We start from the raw sequence: 24,088 nt of genomic DNA, 5'->3' as shown, positions 1-24,088 counted from the left end.
ACGTTTCAGTATCTCAGATCGTTTGCTTTAAAAATTTTGTAAATTAATTGTTTGTAATATGCTCTCATGTTGCTGAATTCAGTAGCGCGTTTTAATTTGATGTCAACAAACGTACAAACAAACATATAACAACTCATGCATTGCATTAGTTTGTTTTTAATGATCAATCACGCTTGGCTATCTGGGGAATTATATTTTTGTTGCGCGCCATACGGGACTCCAGATAGGTATGACATTTTCACAACTGATCTTGTACTTTTCTGAGCCAATTTACATTCAAATGATGATTCGTTTGCACGTCCGATATAGACAATAGATGAACTCGCGAGTACGCGTACGATGATAGTCTTGAACTAATCGATGGTGAGAAGCGCGGAAGTGAGAAGCGTGCCCGCGAATTCTTGTTATACGTCTTCGCTTAACACTGTTTCAAGAAGAAGGAAAACGAGTAGAGAGCTCACCACTGCTAACGTCGCCTTCCTGCGTTCCTTAGGTCTCATCGTTCCTAGAAGAGTGGTATTTTGAGAGAAAAAAATGTACGATCGTATAGTTAAGATCAAGACTCATATGTACAATCCATACACTAACACTACGTTTGGCCACAGCGATGAAATACGAATACCTATACAACAAGATTTATATACATTATACCATGCGAAAATTTTCTATATATCGAGGGAAAACTTACAGCGAAGAAGAAATTCTCTGCTCAATCGAGCGGAAGCTCTATCGAGAAACAGTTGATAACGCTGGTGAACAAAGGTGTCGCATTTATATTTGAGGAAATTCGTTACGAACACAACGGCTTGAAGATAGATCGAAATAGAAATATAGGGATAATCAGTACGATGAAAAATTACGTGTCATTATCAGCGAAAGCAAAATTGGAAAACCGTTATCGTTTTGCGAATTTAAGGAAGATTTCAATTTTTTACGTGCCTCTTTATATATTACTGGGTTTTTGCGAGGATTATAACGAGACAGAAACTTATTTTGAAAATGGCGCGAAACGACAGCGATTACATTGTAGCACTTGAAGAACTCGAACCTAAGATCGATCTGTTGAAGATACAATGGAGAATGCCACATATTGTGTTGAACGACGTTAATAAATTGTCATTATTACGCGCGTTGAACAGTGGACGATATTTAAGCGTTGATTTTCACTCATGAGATTTGTACGAATTTCCGCTTCTGCAAAGCACGACCAAAATATTCATAGGCCTTAAAGCAGCTACTCAGTTGGAGAAACCGAGATACGTCATTTTTGTGCAAAATAAGTTTCTGCAAACAGGAAAAAAGAACGTCTTATCAGCTGACTCTTCTACGTTTGACAATTGTAAATTGATTAATGTAAAACTATATTTAAATTTAGAGTTTTATCCTTACGATGATTCTTGATTTTGAGACAAATAAGTTTGTTATATTGTATAATATGTTCACAAAATTTCAAAAACATATTACGGATACGTTAATGACGACGCGCTCCTTAATATACTCAAATTTCTCACGTGTGGACCGCTCGTGGTGATCGATTGCTCTAGACAGAACGAATCGATCAAGAACGCTATCGTAGATGTTCGTTTAGAGTTCGACTACAAAGAAAACGTTCCTCTTAATACAACCGTCTATTGCCTTATCGTTCACGACCGTATTGTGGAGTACAATCCGTTCACGAATATTGTGCGCAGAATTGTGTGAGAAACACGTATTAAAGAGGAAAAAACGAAGCGAGGCGATCACTCATTCGTGAACAAGTCGCGACAATGAACGCGCCGCAACTTTTACCGATCTTCAAGGTTTCATCGTAAATGAGATTCGTTGTGAAAAAGGTGGCAGTACTCGGTAAAAATATGGATTTGACTCATCATATTTTTCGCGCGCCAATGTCTTGGAATTTATTAACAAAATCTGAAAAATCGCGCACTTCTTGCTTAACTCTGAACCATCATCAATTTCATTGGAACAATGGACACGTGGATTACAGATTTATGAAAGAACTTATATGAAACGCTATATATCGTGGATCTAACATGCGAACGAGTGTACTAGTCTATGTAAAAGGTCTCGAGAAGAAAAAGTGGTTGCTTGAAATCTTAGATATCATTGAGGATCGCAATATAGTGATTGAAACTATAGATGCCGATTTCGAGGGCATCGTGTGTTGGAAATGTTGCGTTGCGTGCGTATCATACGTTGCGCTTATCATACAAAAAATTGTGCGTTGAGAAATGTGTGCAAATTGCGCAATTGGTGGCTAAAACGGCGCGGTCAATTAAACGAAAATGACAGATTAATTAGTGAAAAGTATTAGTTCCAGATATTAGTATAAGATATATAAATTTTTTATTTTTATATTTTTTATTAACAGAGAGTGATATGTATAGCGCGTGTAAAATCGCAATTACATATCCTCCTCTCGTTGAGCTTTTCACTCGATAAAAAGTCTTGCGCGAAGAGTTATATGAGTCAGATTAGTGTGTATTTATGGTGAAGATTCGCAAAAACTATCGCGACAAGTCAGAGATGCTGGTTGAATCATTAGTTACTAAAGCAAGACGCATTGTAAATATACGCGTGCTTAAAACACAATTATATATCTATTATATGGAAAATCGTCTGTACTGCAGAGAAAAAGAGAACAAAACATTGTGTTATATGCTTAAAACCGCTAATTATTACGTTTTTAATGAACTTTACATAATAATGGACATCGATTCATTCTTTTCATTCAAAACATGGAAAACAGAATATGGTGTTCTGGAATTCGCGTATGAAACTAATAGAGCCAAAAGCGTGTGATACGAGATTCTTATCAACGAGACTTCCCTCACTCTTTTCGTTTGTTTTGAATGCGTTTACAACCCCGAATTTAGACAGAGAAGAGGAAATATAACTGAAGAAATGGTACGGTTCGAAATACGTGCTTAGCGAAAATATCGTAGAATATATATTGCAAGATCATAAAAATTAGTGCGACAATTGCTGGCGCACGTCATTGTTTTACATCACAGATTGAGAGGACGACAGGAATATCGAAAAATACGATTGTCGTTGGGAAATAAATCACAGATTGCTTAATACTTTCAACAAACACAGCAAAAAAGGAAAAGAATAGGCGACACGGATGCATTTCCTTCCACTAGATATACTTCGCCAGATACGCTTTGCTAGACACACATCGCGCGTGCATTTCATTAAGTGATGGATGATTGGCATATCAAGTTGCATTTTTTTATGCGCTCTTTACAAGATCGGATATTCGGCCTTCGGATAATAATTACAACACTGCTGGATGAGTGAAAAATCTAGCATTGAAACTGATAAGGATCATTATCGCTCTTGTGCAGACACAAAGTGTGAATATCACATTTATCCTTTAATCCTAGGTATTTTTTCACATATTCATGTATTTATGTTTATTTTTTATTACAGATTAAATACTTTTCAGAAATTGAGATAAATGGATTCATTAATATATCGGATATGCACGATAGGCGTAAATGGAGAAAATACGAAAGAGAGATAGACTAATGGGAAAGAGATAACATATGGGGCGATTTTCCAAAGATTGATCGCGCCGCTGAATTATTTCAATCAGAGCTTTCCATTCTCCTTCGACGTATTTCCTTCTCTCTCTTAACGCTATTGTCAAATTAGAACGCACGAGATCAAATGTTCGAACCGAGCGGAACGATTATTCGCGTTCGGGAACTCTTGTTCACGCCTCTCTCCTTTGCTCATGAAGATGCTGGCGATTCTGATTGTGGCGATGCTTGTCGTTTCCGTCATCGTGCGTTCTCTCGTCGATGATGCGGGAAGAGAGGAGGTTTTTCGCTTTTTATGGACCTACATCTTCCTAAATGACTTCGCTATTATCGAACGACACAACACATCTGAGTTGCGCGCTCACATTGTTTCAAGAATATTACAACCTTCCCGGAAATTAAACGCAGATATACTCCGTCTAATGCGCAGACCGAAATGTGGTATCAGGAATGTTCCGGATCGTGTTTATAGTTCGGTCACGCGTAATGGTAAAAAACGCATCTAACATCTTTCTTTCAATCGACCGATGTGGGAAATATACGAACGCTCAAACCGCATTTGCAGTATGGGCGACGAATTGCTCTTTAATGTTTGGACGCGACATGCTTTATCCCAATATATTGATATTGTATCGAACAGATCTTCATAATTTCGCGAATCCAAGAAACGGCGACATCTGCGTGTCGAAATTCGATCGGTCTTAGCCCACGCGTACTTTCCATCCGGAACAGCCGACTACACGTCTGAGGTACATATCAATGCGAAGAAATCGTAACACATAACTCTTGATAAAAATCCACCGAACAAGATTCATATGTTGCACACGTTGATATACGAGATCGGTCACGCTTTAGGCTTGCGCCACAGTTTGCGCAGAGACTTGGTTATGTTTGCGTTCGTACCAGACAATGATAAGCAATTTTCAGTTAAACTGAGTCTAGACGATATTATATTTATACAAAATATAGATAAAAAAATAATACGGAAAATCCTAAACTAATTCCCGATTTACCCTATACTACGACGATACCGACGATAACGACCACGATCGTAGCTTTGACAACGATCGCTACTATGGCGGAAGCGACGCCCCAACATCCTTTGACGACGGATCTGTGCGCGTTGCAACGTGTAGACGCTGCGCTGATATTGAATCATCGTATGTACATTGTTTACAGAAACTGTTGAGATTAGTACAATTTAACCTTTTTGATGGTAATTATTATTGTTGGTACGCCACTGGGCATCTAATTCCTTTTTTTAGTTTCTTTTTGGTTTCCTTTGTCGCCACTAGATAGTGTTCCTACTTACTTACTTATTAACCATCTATTGACTTCCTTTTTGTTCATGTTCTTCTTGATAACTATCGTCTCTACGATTCATTGTTCTTTTGTACGACCGCATGTAAGAATATATATATAAAAAGTAAACCACTGGTATTTATTCCACAAAGAAAATCCCAACAGAAACAATATATGGTCCATTAATATAAACGAGAAGCGTTTTGGAAACCTATGAAATTGACCGACTACGCGAGATTTCTTCCAAAAAATTTCACGCGTTTATCGGGCGCGTATCAAAGGCCCTCGGGCAACCTTGCGTTATTTGTAAACGACTCGTTCTACGCGAGCCACTATTCAGGTTTTGACACTAACACCAGGTTGGCCAAAATCCCTCAAGAACATCATACTACCTACGAATTCAAAGTAACGCTGTAGTGAACACTCATGCGAGACGAACCTACGTAATCTACAACAACGACAAAGTAGCCGAAATAGACGAATGTTCTATGAAATTTATTAGACATAATTTATTACAGAATATCAACCGCGATAACGTCTGCTTATCGTCAATACGACAGAAATCTATACTTTTTTGTTAAACCAATTTTTACGCGTTCAACGAATTTACGAATATCGTGCAATTTGCTGGTAACTTCGATCTGTACGCTCTCGAAATTGAGTCCCACGGATAAATTGCTGCAGGAATTGCGCGATCTCCTGAACAGAATTTATCGCCCTAGTGAAACAGTGACGATCGAGCCGATAACGAGAAGGAAAATTACGACTCGTGACTATACAACATTGAGTGGAAATTACAAAGAGAATGAAATCAATAGTATATAACACAAGTATATAAGAATTCTTTATTAGAAAAGAACAAAACCGCTCATCATTCTTTCAGTCGTGAAAACGAATCGAGCCATTCTATCTCGAGATGAAACTCATCGCCATGTACGCATCCGTGAATCAACAACCGCAACAAATATCTCGAAGTATCCATCGCCGTCAGTCGTCCTTCTTACGTCGATATTATTATCGGAAACAACCATGGCAAGGAAATCTCGTTCACACGCGATATGTGGAAACAGTTGCTCGGTCAGCGAAACACGTTCTTATCGTACATTCGCGGTCACGAATACGACGAAATGCATCCTCCTCCACCGATGTACATAGGATACGTTTCGCTAAGATTCGGTAAAATAAACAATCTAAGAGTGTTGCGCATCGAAACGCCGATGGTTCGTCTCGCCGTCGAAAGCCACCGTATGCGCCATATTCAGATTGAGAATCTTCGTTGACTACATGATCGATACTCTTAGTACTTTAACAGCATGAGTAAACGAAAAAGTGCAACGCTTCGACGAAATCGTATCGAAGATAACGAGCAAAGAGGATGTCTCAGACGTGATATCTGAAAGCAAGAGTTTCAATAGCATAACCTCGTCGATTGCGAAGCTCTCCTTTTCAAGAAGACTATCTAATACGTACTCAATAAAAATTATTCAAAAATACTTGTGTAATGCGTACCAAATTAACCCTACAATAAAATTAAATACTTATGTAATATGTATGAAGTAATGAGTGCAAAAATAATATTTATGTACATTAAAATAATCCCACAATAAAATTATTCAAAATACAAAAATAAACGTAATATTTCCTTGAGCGATAAAAAATACAACCTCTTCTTTTCATGAACGATAAAAAATACAGTTCCTCGTAGTAATCTCATTTTTTTCCAACCACAATCCTTCCGTTCGACCGTGATGAAAATACGACAATTGTCAAAGACGCGACCAAGCGGCAACAGCGATCTACACACATTGAATATTTGATACTATAAATAAATCTCACGACCGATTCGGTGTTTACTACCTACTCACATAAAATTAAATCGTCGCAAACAGAACCTTTTGGACAATTAACATCAAACATGAAATTACTTTATCTCGCGCCAAAATCGAAGGCATAATTAATGTACTCCCTTTTACAATCCAGTTCTCCCAACTCTCACCTCTCACCCCCCCATTGACGACTTGAGTTAGAACTCTTTTTCTCTTCTTACACCAGAGACCGAACTCCAAAGACGGAGCTCCAGAGACCGAGCTCTGAAGGCCGATTCCTAGAAACTTTCACCCCGAACACCCGCTCCCCCGATCGAAACTGAAGACCCCTTCAATTCCCTCCTCCACTCACCCCACATCACGCGCACCTCAGCCATCAGAGACATTTCTCGAGTAAACCTCGTACCCCTCCCCCCCCTCTTTCTATCTACGTCGCACAATATCTTTTCTTAAACTAACATGAAAACTGACAATGAGTTAGAATCATAGATATATTAAATATAGAAAGATCTTCTCTAGATATAATACTTTGACATAAAAAATGTACAAATTCTTTGTATCTTCTTGGATTGTTCTTCAACATTAAAATCTGTGAACAGTCGCTGAACGTATGTACTGATTTATTGCACACGATACATAAATGATCATTTGTTAGTTTATCATCGGAATGCTAAACTTGCATTAATATCTGTATTATGTAAATATATGAACGTAACATGTCGGAATATCGTCCCGACATTCTTGTAACATATTTCTCTATATTTTGATGTTTGATAAAATCTCATATCACAGCTGTCAATAATGCTCTACATGAATCGTACGTAATTTCTTTTGGTATAAGTATCTTTGCTTGCAATCACTCCATAGTCAAAAAGATATAATGTTTGTTGTTTGAGTTTCAGATACCATTTGCATTATTGGAAAATTGTTATGGTTAGTTGAATTTAAATGCATGAATATAAAAAAATATGTTTTGATTTATTATTATTAGGTCTATTGAGTTTGGTTATTATACTACCAATTGCATCAGTAGCAATTGAAAACCTTATCCAGCATATTCTCTGTACATTGCAATCTGGTAATAGATCAATAATGAATATAAAAAGGATTCAGTCCTATATTATGTATTATATTTTTATATACAATTTCTTGTATTATTAATAATGATTGAAGGAGTTCTTTATAGAAACACAAATTTTGACTATATTCTTGTTTTGCACTTCTTATCGTTTCGTTGAATATGCGATGGTTCTGGATCATTAACTGTCATTAATTCTTCACCCTGTTCAGCTCTATATACTTCAGTAGTTAAATGTCTATCCCATAATATTTTATCAATTTTTGTTCGTTCAGATTTCTCAAGATTTCTTGACATATGCCTGTTCCTTTCGTACGTTCACATATTATAACATTATCATTTTAAAAATTTAAATAATTAATAACGCCATTAATAACCATGCTACAATTACATTTTCCATTTATTGTAATTGTGTTATTATAAATTTTATTTCGTTTAAAATAATATGCACATTTAATTTTATATAACCGTTCCACAATTTCTCAATTATAAGCTATTGCAATACATCCGGTTGCAATATTTCATATTTTCGAAGTTGTTTATTATATAATTTAGGGTCGTTATTTTTCTGTGCGAACATATTACTTTGTTACAATCAAATTTTTTAATCCTTATTTCTCAAAAATAATTTTAATAGCATTATTTGCATCATAATCGCTTGTATTTAATGTAGAAGCAGTGATATTCAAACTTATATTCAAATCTGTATTGGATGAACAATTGTGATTTGAAATATTTGTAAGACTGTTTGTATTAACTATAATCTAAAACTATTTGTGTTAATTATTTTGTCTTTTAATTTAAAATAATTTTTTACGACTAATGTATTTGTATTGTATTGTATTTGGTTTCTCCCGGACTCCCCTAAGGATTTGCCATGTAAATCAACCTCTTACAATCCACATCTCCTATACACCCCTTCCTATACAGCCATCTGGCTTATCCCTCTAACATCAACCGCAGAGTGCGTCTATCTGCAGTCAATGGGATCTACTGTTTTAATGCCGGTTTCAAACGGCTTAGATAGAGGGAATTTTTGTGGCAAGATACTCTTTGGTGGGTTGTCATTTCCATCCGAGAGATGGCGATCAAATAAAGTCGAAGAAAAATTCGAAATTTCTGATCGGATTGAACCTGAGATCTTAAGCACAGCAGACGCTCAACTCACTGTGCCAGAATCGCACTTTTTTAAGACTAATGTCTAAATCATTTTCTGAAATATCCCACTTTTCGTTCACGAGATACAATTCATATTTTGCTTCATTTTGAAATTATTTTGTTATCAATAAACAATCTTTATATTGCAAAATTGTTGATACAATTAATTTTTCGTCATACAGACAAGGTCTACCACGTTTTGACGCCATAGTTGTAAAATTTTTTACTTGAAAATTAAACCGTATATGCGCGTAAAACTATATAACTGAGACTATATGCGAGATTCCTGTTAAATCACTAATTGACTAAAGTTTCGCGGAAATTCAAAATGGAGAGTTAATAACAAAAGAAGTATATCGAGATTCAATTTATTTATCATTACGTAACCATAGTGGAATGAATGACGAAATAAGCGAAAACTGTGTAATATGAACTCAGCGCATCGACTTTGAATAAAAGAAGATATATATTTGCTGTCTGCTTCCTAATAAGCCAGTAACAAGGATGATGGGCAACGATGGACGACTCTGTTCGCTTTTTGCTGCTTGATATGCGTGACAGCATTAAATGTTTTTTTGTTACAATCTTTTTATTAATTAGTTCAATATATTAATTAATAAGAAGATTGTAAAAAAACATGGTAAATATGCTTAATAGAGGACCCAGCCCCGATGATTTTGACATATGTTGTCAAGGTCACTGTCCTGAGTAACATTCAAAAGATTTTAGTCGTCGCTTGTTGTTCATTAAAAAGTTAATAACAAAAAGTGGGAAATATTCATATAAAGTCAGCCCTTTCAGAAGTTAATGACCTTGACATATATTGTCAAGGTCACTGTCTTGAGTAATGTTCAAAAGGTTTTAGCCGTCGCTCGTTGTTTGTTAGAAAGTTATAAACAAAAAATGTTTTATTTCGAAATACCATAATTATTGTATTTGTTGCTTTATCTTGATATATATTTTCAATATTTTCATAATTACACACACATACACACGAGGGGGGGGGGGTGCAAGTGGGGGCCTTCGACCCTTCCTCCCACACTCATCCCGTCCACCTCGTTTCGCATGTACATTGCAAGACAAAGCAAAGTTCACATGGGTTTGTAACTTTCCACGCGAAGCGAGGTGGACGGGGTGGGTGCGGAAGGGGGAGTCAAAGGTCCCCTTTGCACCCCCCCGCCTCGTGTGTGTGTGTGATGGCAGAAGAAATCAAAACAGAAAGCAAAGAACAACACATATTGTCCTGTGCTTCAGATGCGTATACATGCGGACACATATAAGTGTATCCATACATATCTGAAATATTAGGTAAAGTAAAAAGTTCTGAGCGTTTTTCGCTAGATGTCTTTAGTGAGCCATATCTCACAATATATCGCATCGGGGCATATTAAACAGCGATTTAAAGATGTCATTATGCTTACAAAAAAGTTCTTTGACATTTTTGTGTTTGGTCAAGCCAGTTGTAAGTTACAGCGTTTCAAAATGGAGATAAAAAAAGAGAAAATTCGGTACATTCTTCAGTACCACTACGACCAAGGTGAAAAGGCGGAGCAGGCAGCCAAAAAATTTGTACTGTTTATGGATCCAATACCGTATCGAATGCAACAGCAAAGCGATGGTTCCAACGATTCCGTTCTGGTAATATGGACGTCGAAGACGAGGCACGCTCTGGTAGACCAATCATCGAAAATGTCGATAAAATCATGGAAATCGTCGAGTCGGACCGGCATGTGAGCACTTATTCCATTGCCCAGGAACTGAAGATTAGCCAGAAAACCGTTTGGAACCATTTGCAAAAGGCTGGTCTCAAGAAGAAGATGTATGGGTGCCACACGAATTGACGCAAAAGAATCTTTTGGGCCGAATTGATGCCTGCAATTCTTTGCTGAAACATAACGAAATCGACCCATTTTTGAAGCGGATTGTGACTGGCGATGAAAAATGGGTCACATACGAGAACAAAAGCCGAAAAAGATCGTGGTCCAATCGCGATGAGGCGGCCCAAACGATCGCCAAGCCCGGATTAACGGCCAAGAAAGTTTTGCTGTGTATTTGGTGGGATTGGAAGGGAATCATCCATTATGAGCTGCTCCCATCGGGCCAAACACTCAATTCTGACCTCTACTGTCAACAACTGACCAGATTGAAGCAGGCGATCGACCAGAAGCGGCCAGAATTGGCCAATAGGAAGGGTGTTGTGTTCCATCAAGACAACGCCAGGCCGCGCACATCTTTAACGACGCGCCAGAAGCTCCGAGAACTTGGATGGGAGGTTCTATCGCACCCGCCGTATAGTCCAGACCTGGCACCAAGCGATTATCACCTTTTTAAGCATTTGCAAAATTTTCTTGATGGCACAAAACTGGCCTCAAGAGAGACTTGTGAAAATGAGCAAGTTTTTTACCAATAGGGACGAGGACTTCTTCAATCGCGGAATCATGAAATTGCCTTCAAAATGGACAAAAGTTATTGAACAAAATGGCGCATATTTGATCTAAATCGGATAATCTTAACTATATTAATTTTATCGTCGAAATATAATATTAGCGAAAAACGCTCAGAACTTTTTACTTCACCTAATATATGAAATATTGAAACCTCTGTGATATCGTACAATGATAGTTAACAAATGTGTTTACTATAAAGTTATTATACATTGTAAAATGTTACTTCACTTTCAAGAAGAACGAAAAATTACATCACATTTTTTAAACTTTTTTTGTTAATAATTTTTTAATAAACAACGAGCAACGGCTAAACCTTTTGAATGTTACTCAGGACAGTGACCTTGACATCATATGTTGACATATGATGTCAAGGTCAAGGTCATCGAGGCTGGGTCCCTTATTCAGCATATTTATCAAAAACTTTTCACTTATGTGGATTTCCATTTCCAGTGCGATAGAGTGACATTTGTGATAAAAAGATTTTTGCAGATAAAGTTAAGAGGTGTTAAAGAAAACTGTGAGTCAGAGTAAGAGAGGAGAGAGTGACGGTAAGAGAATAATGGGTGAGTGAGAATATGAGAGTGTATCGAGAAATGGGGTGGAGAAATAAAGAAAGAAAAAGGGAAATAGAGATCGGGAGAGTGACGGTTAGGCAGGAAATATGAAGAAGGTAGAGAGTAAACGTTGGCAGGCGACGAAAGCGAGTGTATTTTAGGAAGGATCATGGAGCTTGGGAGAAAGAACGCAGTGAATAAAGAAATACGTGGGAGTTATGGAACCGTGTAGGATATGTTAAAGAGAAAAAGAGAGGAGTCAAGGGAGGGAAAAAGGGAAGATATATTTAGTAGGAACAAGAAAACGAGATTGCCAGTTAAAGGGTGGGAGAGAAGAGAGGAGATGAAAAGGAGTTATTGAATAAATGGAGGATAGAAATGGAAAAGGTTATGAGGAAAATGTGAGGCATAAAAGGATAAAGGGGAGATTTAAGACTGATGAAGAAGGAGGTGAATGAGAGAATTAAAGAGCAAGGTAAGATAATGAGAAGGAAAATAGAGGAGAAAAGAATTTAGGGAAAGAAAAGATAAATAGAAAGAAGAAAGGAAGGAAATAAAGAAATGTATTAAGAAATTGGAGAAAAAAGTTGAAATTTTGAAAAAGGATAGGAAAGATAGAAAGAAGAGTGAATGGAAGGAGAGTTAATATGGAAGTTATTATAAAGTAAAAGAGTTAAAGAGAAGAATGAAGGTGATGGAGCAAAGGAGAGGGGAAGGAATGTAACAATAAAAAGAATGGAGACAAAAGAAGGAAGGAGACAGAAAGCAGTGGAAGAAATAATAAAATATATTGGAGCGAAAACAAAAGTAATAAGAAAGATAGAAGAAGAAAAGGAAAAAAAGGCTAATTAAATGATGGTAAGGGTAAAAAATAAAAAGCAGAGGAAGAAGATCATGTTGAAAAAAAGTTTGAAGGAAAGAAAAGAAGGAATTTTTGAAGATTGGACATGGAAGGAAAAAAAATAAGATAAAAATTAGAGGAAATTGCAGAAAAAGGAAGAGAGTAAAAGGAAAAATATATGGATAGGGGTATGGGAAAATTAGGATAGACGAGCAATGGGAGGTGGGATGAGGAAGAGGAGGATCTAAGAGATGATATAGGGAAAGCGAGGAAAAAGGGACAAAGGAAGAGATGAAAAAAGAAAGAGAGGAAAAATAGAAGAAAAGAAAAGAAAAGAAGGAAGAATTAGAAGAACGTGAAGGGGAAAGAGAAAAGATGGAGAATGGTGCTTTATAATGTAGCGAGTATGAGGAACAAGGATTGGAATTTTTGGGAGAGTCTAAGGGTGTGGGACGTACTCTCTTGGAAACATGGATTCAAAGGGGTGGAGAAAGACAAGGAAAAGACTGCTAGGGGGATTTGTATGAGGAGTGTAGATAGCGAAGAGAGTGAGTGGAAAGAGGAGACCAATGGGTGGTATGATGAATAGGAAGAGGAATAGGATAGGAAGAGGAAGAAAGGAACTGGTAGAGAAGGGGACAAAGATTGAGGATGAAATGAAAAAGATGATGAGCAGGATAAAGCAGAAAAGAGAGATGACGAATAATAGGAGTGTATGTAAATGGGAATATGAATAAGAAGCTGGACGGGATTGAGAGTGGAGGACAAGGCGGGAGAGATTAGGACAATGATTAGGAAGAGAGGTAGAAGACTTTAATGCTAGAATAAAGAGGAAGGAAGAAAAGGTAGAGGGAGAGGATACGGTAGGTATGGAAGGAGGGAGGAAAGGAAGAAAATCAAAAGGGAAGTGAACAGGGAGGGAAGAACATTGGTGGAATTTGTAATTAAAACATATAATTATGTTAAAGTAAAAATGTGTAACTGCTAGTTGCAAATTCAAATTTTTTCTTAAAGATAACTATGTGTTTTCTTGTCACCAATTGATTTGTCTCATTATTCTGTGCATAGAAGTATTAAGGTAAGATTGCCGAAAACGGAATGTTTTACAAGATATTTTGTATTTTGAAACAAAATGTTGAAACTTTCAAGTCTCATAACTCGAAAAGTATTTAATGAAAAAACATTTTATTATAGTGTTTCGGAAAGTTCTCGAGATAAGCTACAAGAATATGCAATAATATATAGGGTGTCCCATTTATAAAATTAAACATGACGTTTATGTGACCTTCAAATAACTCTTCAAGGTCAAACCAATGGTGCCCTCTTATGTCCCTCTCGAAACCATACAACTTTTGTCTGAAACATTTTTGTCTTAAACTTATGGATTTTGAGATATTACAGTGCATAGATTAAAATGGCCTACCCTGTATAGCTATAGTATTTTATTTTATTATCATAGTCTTTTTGCATTCAGTTTATAATTATTTAAAAAGATTTAATTAAATGTAAATGCACTAAACTCATTATTTTTGCATGTAATGTATTGGAAAGACTATATGATAAGAATATGCAAAAGAAAAAAAATGTTTGCAGCCTGATAACGAGTATTTAGTAACGACAAAACTGAATCAAGTCTCCGCGAAACGTAACCTCGTCGCTTACGCAAACGAATTACGAGAACTTATCATTGACAAACTAGTTCAGCATCATTGGACCTACAATCTGGAGATATGCACTACGTTTGAAATGTTAAAAGAACGTGCATTGAATATTCCACGAACTACAAAAGAATTACTGGAATTGGGTGAGTTTTTCTCCTAATTACTCGCTGTAGTTTTCTTTTTGTCGCAATTATTTTACTGAAATGATACATGAAATGACACATGAATTAAGCAAAACATTTTTTACATTTAAATTCATTTATTTTATATTTATTTTCAAAACTTAATTAAATTATTTCTTCTAAAATAAAAAATGTCTTTAATATATTGCACATATTTCGCTTTATAAAGTAACTATTTTAAAATTGTTTAAAAACTTATTTTGTTTTTAATTTTATTATTTTATTTTATAATAAAAATAGAATTGGTCAATATACACACACACGCACACACGCACGGATTAATAAGTTCAGATATTTATATTGTAACATAATATCTAAAATATTTATAATGAACAAAAAATCCATATTTATCTATATTTAGATTAGTATACAAATTATTAAATTTTTTTCATATTATTTATGCACTACTCACGAATGGCGAATCACGCATCGTGAATCGCGTTAGCATTATATTCTAATTTGCAGATTTGAATTCGGTTAACTTACATATTACGGATTATTTACGTTTTTATATGATAATGGGTACATTCCCAAGTAATACTTTTGTGGCGCTCTCTTTTGGTTCCTGAGATGCGCAATTTTGAACTATTGTAAAAATAATATTTTTTAGAAAAAGAGCTTTAGTTAACCCATTAATCTTAACACATGTTTTCAACTTTTTTATCATAAAGACGTAGACAGAAGAGCAACGAAGCATCTCCCTTTCCACTGAGAAAAAAATAACTTAACTGAACCTATTTCAAAATTAAATCTTAAATTAAAATCAGGAATAGGCGGAGCCCGTTCCCCTGCTCACGTGTTTATTAAAATATTTATTCTCTTTTTATTTTTAATATAAAGACATAAGCGGAGAAAAGGCGAAGTCCTTCATACTTAACAAACACATAAATAAATAAATAAATAAATATAAATAAATATAAACATACAAATAGGATATAATGAAAAGATAATACAAATAAGCACAAAGATTACAATATTCTAAAATTGCATCTCAGGAAGCAAAACGAGAACGCTACAAAATTCAAAGTGTATTATTCAGGAATGTACCTCATGTCATATAAAATAAAAATTTTAAAAATGATCCATAATGTGTAAATTAATCATTTACCTTTAATTCTGTCCTTTCTAATTAATTAAATACTTAATATCATACGTAAAATAGAACAAGGTTTATAAGTAATCTTAAAGTGTTATTGCTATCTTCGAAAAGATTAATAATAATAACAATTGCATCTTTCTGATATAGGGCAGTATATGTTAAAAGCAACATCAACGCTGATGATAGAATTACAGAGTAAAATAGCTCTCTCACTTTCTATGATGAGTTCACTGATTGAGATGACTACTCTAAGCAGACATCATATTGAATTGAACAGCACAACTGTTCAATGGTTAAAACGTATTAGACCAATCTTTGAGCGTAATTCAGCAATGTACGAACAAATGAAATTCGATTTGGAAGAAAAACTTCAAGAAGAGACAGTAATTCTAAATGCACGAGTAGAGGACGTGTTTCCCAGGTAAATCAGACACTATCTATATTTTATCTATTTATAGTGTGGCCTTGTACCAACACATTTTATTATCTTGTTTAACACCTGTGCCTAGGTTCGTCAAATTTTCATTATTTATTTTTCATTCCAGTGTTTTTATCTATTGTTCTCCATTTAAAAATTAATTTTTAGAAAAATTAGAAATTAAAACTAAATGGCAATAATATTATTAATCTATAATTAATAAATAAAAAGTGTGCAGTTTTTTTTCATCTTTGTATTCAATTCATTATTAAGTTAAAAATTAAAATAATTTTTAAAAATGTATTTTGTTTATATGTATATGTATACATATATACAAAAGCTGTTCGATAAGTCTGTGCAAAAATAAACAATATATCACTTTTTCGAAAAAAATTAACTTTATTTTTCAAAGTAATAGTAGTAGTAGTAGTAGTATTTAGTAGAAGACTAAGGCCGATTCTCATTTAGTTTTCATGTTAGTGCAAGAGAGAGCTATTGTGCGATATAGATAGTAAGAGGGGGTACGAGGCTCGCTCGAGAGATGTCTCTGATGCTTGAGGTATTACGTGTGATGTGGGGGTAAGTGGAGGGCGTGAGAGGAGATGTGAGGGATACGGTGTTCGCTCTAGAGGTGTCTTTGATTCGAGGGTTTTCGGTTTCAATCAGCGGAGCAGGATGCGAGTTCCTACTAGGAACTTCCTAGGAATTGGTCTCCAGAGCTTGGTTTATGGAGTTCGGCCTTTGGAGTTCAGTCTCTGGTGTAAGAAGAGAAAGAGATGGGTCGTCGGTCACGCAGTTGGTCAATATCATAGGTTTTCCGAAAGGCTTCTTGTTTATGTTAATGGACCATATATTGTCTCTGTAAGCAATGTACATACAATGATTTAATATCAACGCGGCGATTACACGTCGCAACGCGCACAGATCCATCCTCGAGGGACGTCGGGGTACCGCTTCCGTCGTGGTAGCAATCGTTGTCGAAGTTACGGTCGTGATCGTTGTTATCGTCGATGTCGTCGTAGTAGAGGGCAAGTCAAGAATTAGTTTAGAATTTTCTGTATTATTTTTTGATCCATATATATTTTGTATAGATATAATATAGATATAATATCGTCGTAGATTCAGTTTAACTGGAAATTGTTTGTCATTGTCTGGTATGAACGCAAACATAACCGAGTCTCTGCGTAAACTGTGGAGCAAGCCTAAAGTGTGACCGATCTCGTGTATCAACGTGTGCAACAGTTGAATCTTGTTCGGTGGATTTTTATCAAGAGTAATGTGTTACGGTTTTTTCGCATTAATTTATACCTCAGACGTATAGTCGGCCGTTCCGATTGGAAAGTACGCGTGGGCTAAGACCGATCCGGGACCGTCGAACTTCGACACGCAGATGTCACCGTTTCTCGGATTCGTGAAATTATGAAGATCCATTTGATACAATATTAATATATTGGGACAAAGCGTGTCACGTTCGAACATTAAGGAATTCGTCGCCCATACCGCAAACACGGCTCAATTCATTCGTATACTTTCCACATCAGTCGATTGAAAATCTCACGTGAGATGCGTTTTCGGCCATTTACGCCATCGAGTTGTAAACATGATCCGGAACGTCCCTATACCGCATCTCGTTCTGCGAATTAGACGAAGTGTAATCTGCGTTAATTCACCATTTCTGAAATGGTTGTAATATTCTTGAAACAATGTAAGCGCGTAACTCAGATCTGTCGTGTTGTTCAATAATAGCGAAGTCTCGTCGTCGTTTAAGAAGCCATAAGTCCGTAAAAAGCGAAAAATCTCTTGCTCTTTGGCGAGAGAATGCGTTATGACGGAAACAACAAGCGTCGCCACAATCAGAATCGCCAGCATCTTTGTGAGCGAGGGAGGGAGACACGAATAAGAGTTCTCGGACGTGATTAATCGTTCCGGTCGCTTGAACGTCTGTGCTCGTGCGTTCTAGCGGGACAATAGCACTAAGAATAAGAGAGAGGGCAATACGTCGAAGGAGAATCGAAAGCTCCGATTAAGAGGTAACGCGACAATGCAATGTGCATTTATCTAATCGCGTCCTCGTACATTCGCGCTAATTGGAAGCAAGAGGAATCGTCTTAATTAGAAGTAAAAGAAATCGCGGAAGAACAACACGATGATTTTGCCAGATTTAATCACGGTTTCGACGATACAATAATGAATTGTTAAAAAATAGTTCGCAATTTACGACAGACGAGACATGACCCAATAGGGAAAAAAACGAGATAATTTAGTGGTCGCACAAAAGAAACACTGACGATTGAGCGATAAGACGAGAGAGATCCGGCGACAAGAATAGACGAGGAAGTAGGAGAGATATTATTTATCAAAAATAATTTTTTTCAGTTGTTTCGCTTTAATAAGAACAATTTGAAGAATAATACACGTGTTGTAAAAATTAAAAAATTCAACGTATAATATGAATATAATACAAAATAACAATGATATAATCTAAAATAAAAGAATATATTAATAAGTGTGACGCAATATTAAAAAATAATCTAATATGAAATACGCAAATCAAAGTATAATGTAAATGAAAGGAGATATCAATAAGTGTATACGAAATACGCAAGTATGAATTTTATGAATAGCGTCGAGGATTATGATAGAAAAAAACTCACAATTCTTTTTTGTTCGAACGCTCATCAGTATCATCGATATCATCGAGATCGCGATCTCTTCGCCAATTTGTGGATACAATGGAGTTCGTCGAACCCATTTGTGTCCCATGATTCTTCCTCCCAAGATTCGTACGGCTCTTCTCCGAACAGCTTTCGAAGACCGATCCAGTTGTCGAAAATCTCAAGAAATAATTCAGCGGTGTCACCAATCTCTGGAACATCACCCCGCATGTTATCTCTTTCCCATTGGTTTATTTCCTTTTCATATTTTCTCCATCTGCACTTATCTTGCATATTCGATATATTGACGAATCCATCTATCTCAATTTCTGAAAAGCTTTTAATCTGTAACAAAAAATTAAACATAAATATGTGAAAAAATAATTACGATTAAAGGATCAATGTGATACTCACACTTTGTGTCTGCACAAGAGCAATAATGATCCTTATCAATTTTAATGCTAGATTTTTCACCCATCAAGCGGCGTTGTAATTATTCCGGTCGAAAACCAAATCTTGTAAAGAACGCATAAAAAATATATCTTAGTATTTTGATCGTTCATCACTCAATGAAATACACGCGCGATGCGCATCCAACGAAGTGTATCTAGTGGAAGGAAATGCATCCACGTCGTCTATTCTTCTCCTTCTTTGCTGTGTTTGTTGAAAACCCAAGTGTTAAGCAATCAGTGATTTATCTCCCAACGACGATCGCGTTCTTCCTTATTCCTTTCGTCTTCTCAATCTGTGATGTAAAACAATGACGTGTACCAGCAATGGTCGCACCAATTTTTATGATCTATTAATATATACTTTACGATATTTTCACCAAGCACGTATTTCGAACTGTACCACTTCTTCTGTATATTTCCTCTTCTCTGTCTAAATTCGGGTTGTGAACGCACTCAAAACAATAACGAAAAAAATGAGGAAAATCTCCATCGTTAATAAACTCCTCCAACGATGACAAGATGGAATCGATCATACGTCTTCCATACTACTCTCGCAAATCGGAAACAGGTAATAGAAAATTATTTTTAGTAGCAATGGTTTTTACAGCGACTCTATCTCCAGCGACGAATTCTCCGTTGAACGCTGTCACATGTGCCGATGACATCGCGCACTCGATTTATAATTATATCTCTAACATCTTCGAGAAATTGTAAAGACTCTATATAATTCAAATTCACCACTATACCAGTCACTACATGTCTCTTAAAAGCTGTCTTGATCTTAGACCAAAAAATTTATCTCGCCTTTCGATGTCACTGCTGTCGCCACCATCAAAATGTTCGAAGCGCCGTTTTCTATCATACCTGTCAACTGTGCTATTCGAACCACTAAAGAATTTATCGCTCCGGTAGACTTGCCGGATCGCCTGACTCGACACCTCTCTCTCAAAATTCGAAGACATTTATCGCATCGTCGTTCCCACGCAAAATAAGCGTCAGCCATCCCCACGATTCAAGCATGATCCAAAAGATCGCGGTCGTCTCGTCAATAACGAAACGTTTGACTTGCGATATTCAACGTTTCGAGCATCTTTTTATACATATCAATACATATCTCGTTCCCCGCGTCACGTCAAAACAACGCCGGGCACAGGATACGCAAATATCGCATTTTCGAACACATAGGATACGTATATCGCGGTTCTAATTAATATAAACTGATACCAATGATGTGTCAACGATGTGACACGAACTGCAATCACGGAAACGACTGATGCACACGCACACGCGCACGCACGCACACACGCACACACGTACGCACACTAGTTAGCGATACGTGTGTGCGTGCGTGCGTGTGCGTGTGCGTTAGTCGTTTCCGTGATTGCAGTTTACGTCTTGTTGACACATTATTGGTATCAGTTTATATACAGGGTGTTCCATTTTAATTCCTCCAGTCGAATATGTCGAAAACCAAGCCTGAGAGAAAAAAATGTTTCAGGCAAAAGTTGTATGGTTTCGAGGGGCCCTAAGATGGTACCATTGGTCTGACCTTGAAGAGTTATTTAAAGGTCACCTGAAGGTCACCTCAATCTTTTGAAATGGCACCTCCTATTTGTTGTTACATATCCTTGTAGCTGACTTTGAGAGCTTTCCAAAACATTATGATAAAATGTTTTTTCATTAAACACTTTTCTTGTTATAAGGCTTCAAAGTTGCAATATTTTGACATAAAATACAAGATATTTCGTAAAATATTCATTTCTCGATTATCTTATCCTAATACTTTTATGCACAAAATAATGAGACGAATCAAGTGGTGTAATTAAAACACATAATTATGTTAAAGTAAAAATGTGTAACTGTTAGTTGCAAATTCAGATTTTTTTTAAAGATAACTATGTGTTTTAATTACACCACTTGATTCGTCTCATTATTCTGTGCATAAAAGTATTAGGGTAAGATAATCGAAAAATTAATATTTTACGAGATATCTTATATTTTATATTAAAATATTGCAACTTTGAAGCCTTATAACTCGAAAAGTATTTAATGAAAAAATATTTTATTATAGTGTTTTGGAAAGCTCTTGAGATAAACTACAAGAATGTGCAATAATATATAAGGTGTCCCATTTAAAAAATTAAACATGACGTTTATGTGACCTTCAAATGACTCTTCAAAGTCAAACCAATGGTACCATCTTATGGCCCCCTCAAAATCAAACAACTTTTGCCTGAAAAATTTTTCTCTCCCGAGCTTGATTTTCAAGATATTCGACTGGATCGATTAAAATAGCTCACCCTGTATATATATGTATATATATATATATATATATATATATAATGTAATTATAAATTATAAAAATATAATTTTGCTATAATTTGTAAATGTATATTCTCATAAATTATTTATTGATAATTTATAGTTGCCTCTGAGTTTACGAAGAAAAAACCGTCGCTGTGAATAGCGAGTGTCATGAAGCAGATAAAGCGCGCGTATAGTGGTATATAGAGATATTTTTAGTTTATTTCTAAAAAATGCGACTTCGGAATACTTTATCATATATGGTTGAATTTGTCAAATGAGCTATAAGTTTTGCTATAAGACAAATTTTAAAATTTTCAAAATTTTCAAAAATTGAAAGGGAGGGGAGGGATTTCGAAAAATATGACATTTTAGAAAAATCTGATTGCACTTTTAAAGTACATTAAAAACCATAAACTTTTATTGGAAACTTCTTTTTATATCTCTTATTGTTTTTACGGTATTCGCTCAGAAATATAAAAACCGATTTTTTTCAAGAGGGTGTTTCACCCCCTTAACGGCCATAAGAGCACATATAAAAAAATATGTGTCTCCTATTTGACCTATGTGACCTAGACTACAACATATTCAAAACTAGTTAAAATCGGAGGGGGACACGTCCAACCCTTTCCTTGTTAGGAGTGTACCCTCTACAACATATATCAAGGTCATTGGGGTGGTTCCCTATAAGGAAACATTTACCATTAAATATCTCGGAAAGTATAAGAGAACGCCATTTAAGTTATTAGGAAAAGTTGATCAGTACTTTCCTCTCTATAATATATATATATATATATATATATATCAAGGTCAAGGTCATCGGCGAGGTATCCGTTAAAGTAAATAATAATCAAAAAACTAAAGAAATCTGTGTTTTATTGATCATTCCTGCTTTCTTTAAAGATCTTGAAAACACCGATAATTCCGTAGAATGTTTATATGAAATTATACATAAGAGATTTGTTTATATATAAAGAACAAAGGATGTTAACGGTCTACTAGATTATATAGAAGTCTTTGTGAAACAGTCATTCAGCAGGCGGAAAATTCACATTTGATTCTCGATTCAGCAATACTTTACTAGCTGATATATTTTATGAAGATACAAGAGCTTTATTATTAATAAATCTTGTAAGATTTATTTAATCACTTGATATTGTATATCAAGAAAAATTTGTTTTTTTCTATCATACAAATTATCTAGTTTCAAGAAAAATTAATTTTTCTTTAAAGTTATACATTATTATGCACTACTGGTGTGTGTGTGTGTGCGTGTGCGTGTGCGTGCGTGCGTGTGTGCGTGTGCATGTGCATGTACATGTGTGTGTGTGTGTGTGTGTGTGTGTGTGTGTGTGTGTGTGTGCGTGCGTGCGCGCGCGCGTGTATGTGTGTGTGTGTGTGTTTAAGGAATTTAAATTAAATAATTATTTAATTTAATTATAATAATTTCTAGGTTAATTGTAATGAACGATATGGATAATGCCGAACGAATAAAGGAATACATTGAAGACATGCGAAAGATAGTGCGCCAGTTGAAACGTATGGAACAAAAAGCCGAATGGATAAACGCCGAGGAAGCATTATTTCAATTTCCGTTATCCACTTATCCACGTATTAAGGAATTGAAAGAAAATATTTTACCGTTTTATGCTCTGATCTATCGAAGTTATCAGTGGCAAAGGGATCGCGGAGTTTGGTTAGACGGTCCCTTTGAATATCTTAATGTTCAGTATATTGAGGACAAGCTCAATCAATATCTAATCGATTTCACCAAAACCAATAAACAGTATAAGACACGAATCAAAATGCAAATTGCAATCAATTATCCATACAGGTAATATAAAATTTAAATAATCTCTTTTTAAACATTTTGAAATAATTTAAAATCGATTTTTTCTCAAACTAATAAAATTTCGAATAAAATTATTGCTTTTTGTAAATTTTGAATTTGTAACATTAAATATTTGCATAAATAAAAATTTTAAATTGTAAATTTATTAAATTAGAAATAATTTACTTAAAAACAATGTCTTACTATTTTCATGTGGTATATTTTCTATAAAATTTTTTATTCTTAATCATGTTTTTTAACTTTAAAAAATTAACTTCAGATTGCTAGAGAATTTAAAACGTTACAGCACTGTCACACTCGATATTTTTGTTTTAAAAAAATCAGTTTAATTAATTTCAGAATTTTTAAATAAAGAAACTAACATGATAATTTTAGTAACACAATTTGACAAAAAATAATTTTTTTTATATACTAAATAAGAATAATCATTTCTTATAGTTATTTTGACACTGAATATAATTCTAATTTCGAAATTATTTTAACATGTCTCTATTTTGAAAAAGAAAGATATTAAAAAGTGTCGATTTTATTTCCCAAGCGTAAGTAAAGTCAGCAGATCTTGAAAAATCATTATTGTCGATTCTCGTTCTGCCATTATCTTTCAACAATCGTATCCGTATGCTTAATATGTCGGTGTTTGTATTTACACGGACACTACTACATATTGTTGTGCCTGAAGATGACCCATTTTTGGATCATCTTCAGTGATAAA

General features: G+C 35.3%; 1 protein-coding gene across 1 annotated transcript in view; it reads left to right on the top strand.

Moving 5' to 3' along the window:
- Positions 1-24,088, top strand: part of LOC140670393 (dynein axonemal heavy chain 12-like) — a 57,927-nt gene that overhangs the window by 19,803 nt on the left and 14,036 nt on the right. The window contains exons 6-8 of the mRNA XM_072900950.1: positions 14,348-14,558; positions 15,844-16,117; positions 22,978-23,358. Of these exons, the coding sequence (XP_072757051.1) occupies positions 14,348-14,558; positions 15,844-16,117; positions 22,978-23,358 (866 nt within the window). The remainder of the gene's footprint in view (positions 1-14,347; positions 14,559-15,843; positions 16,118-22,977; positions 23,359-24,088) is intronic.

The sequence above is a fragment of the Anoplolepis gracilipes genome, chromosome 10 (genome assembly GCF_047496725.1).
Source record: "Anoplolepis gracilipes chromosome 10, ASM4749672v1, whole genome shotgun sequence".
Taxonomy (NCBI): domain Eukaryota; kingdom Metazoa; phylum Arthropoda; class Insecta; order Hymenoptera; family Formicidae; genus Anoplolepis; species Anoplolepis gracilipes.
The sequence above is the reverse complement of the archived record's forward strand: the minus strand, read 5'-3'. Positions and strand labels throughout refer to the sequence as shown.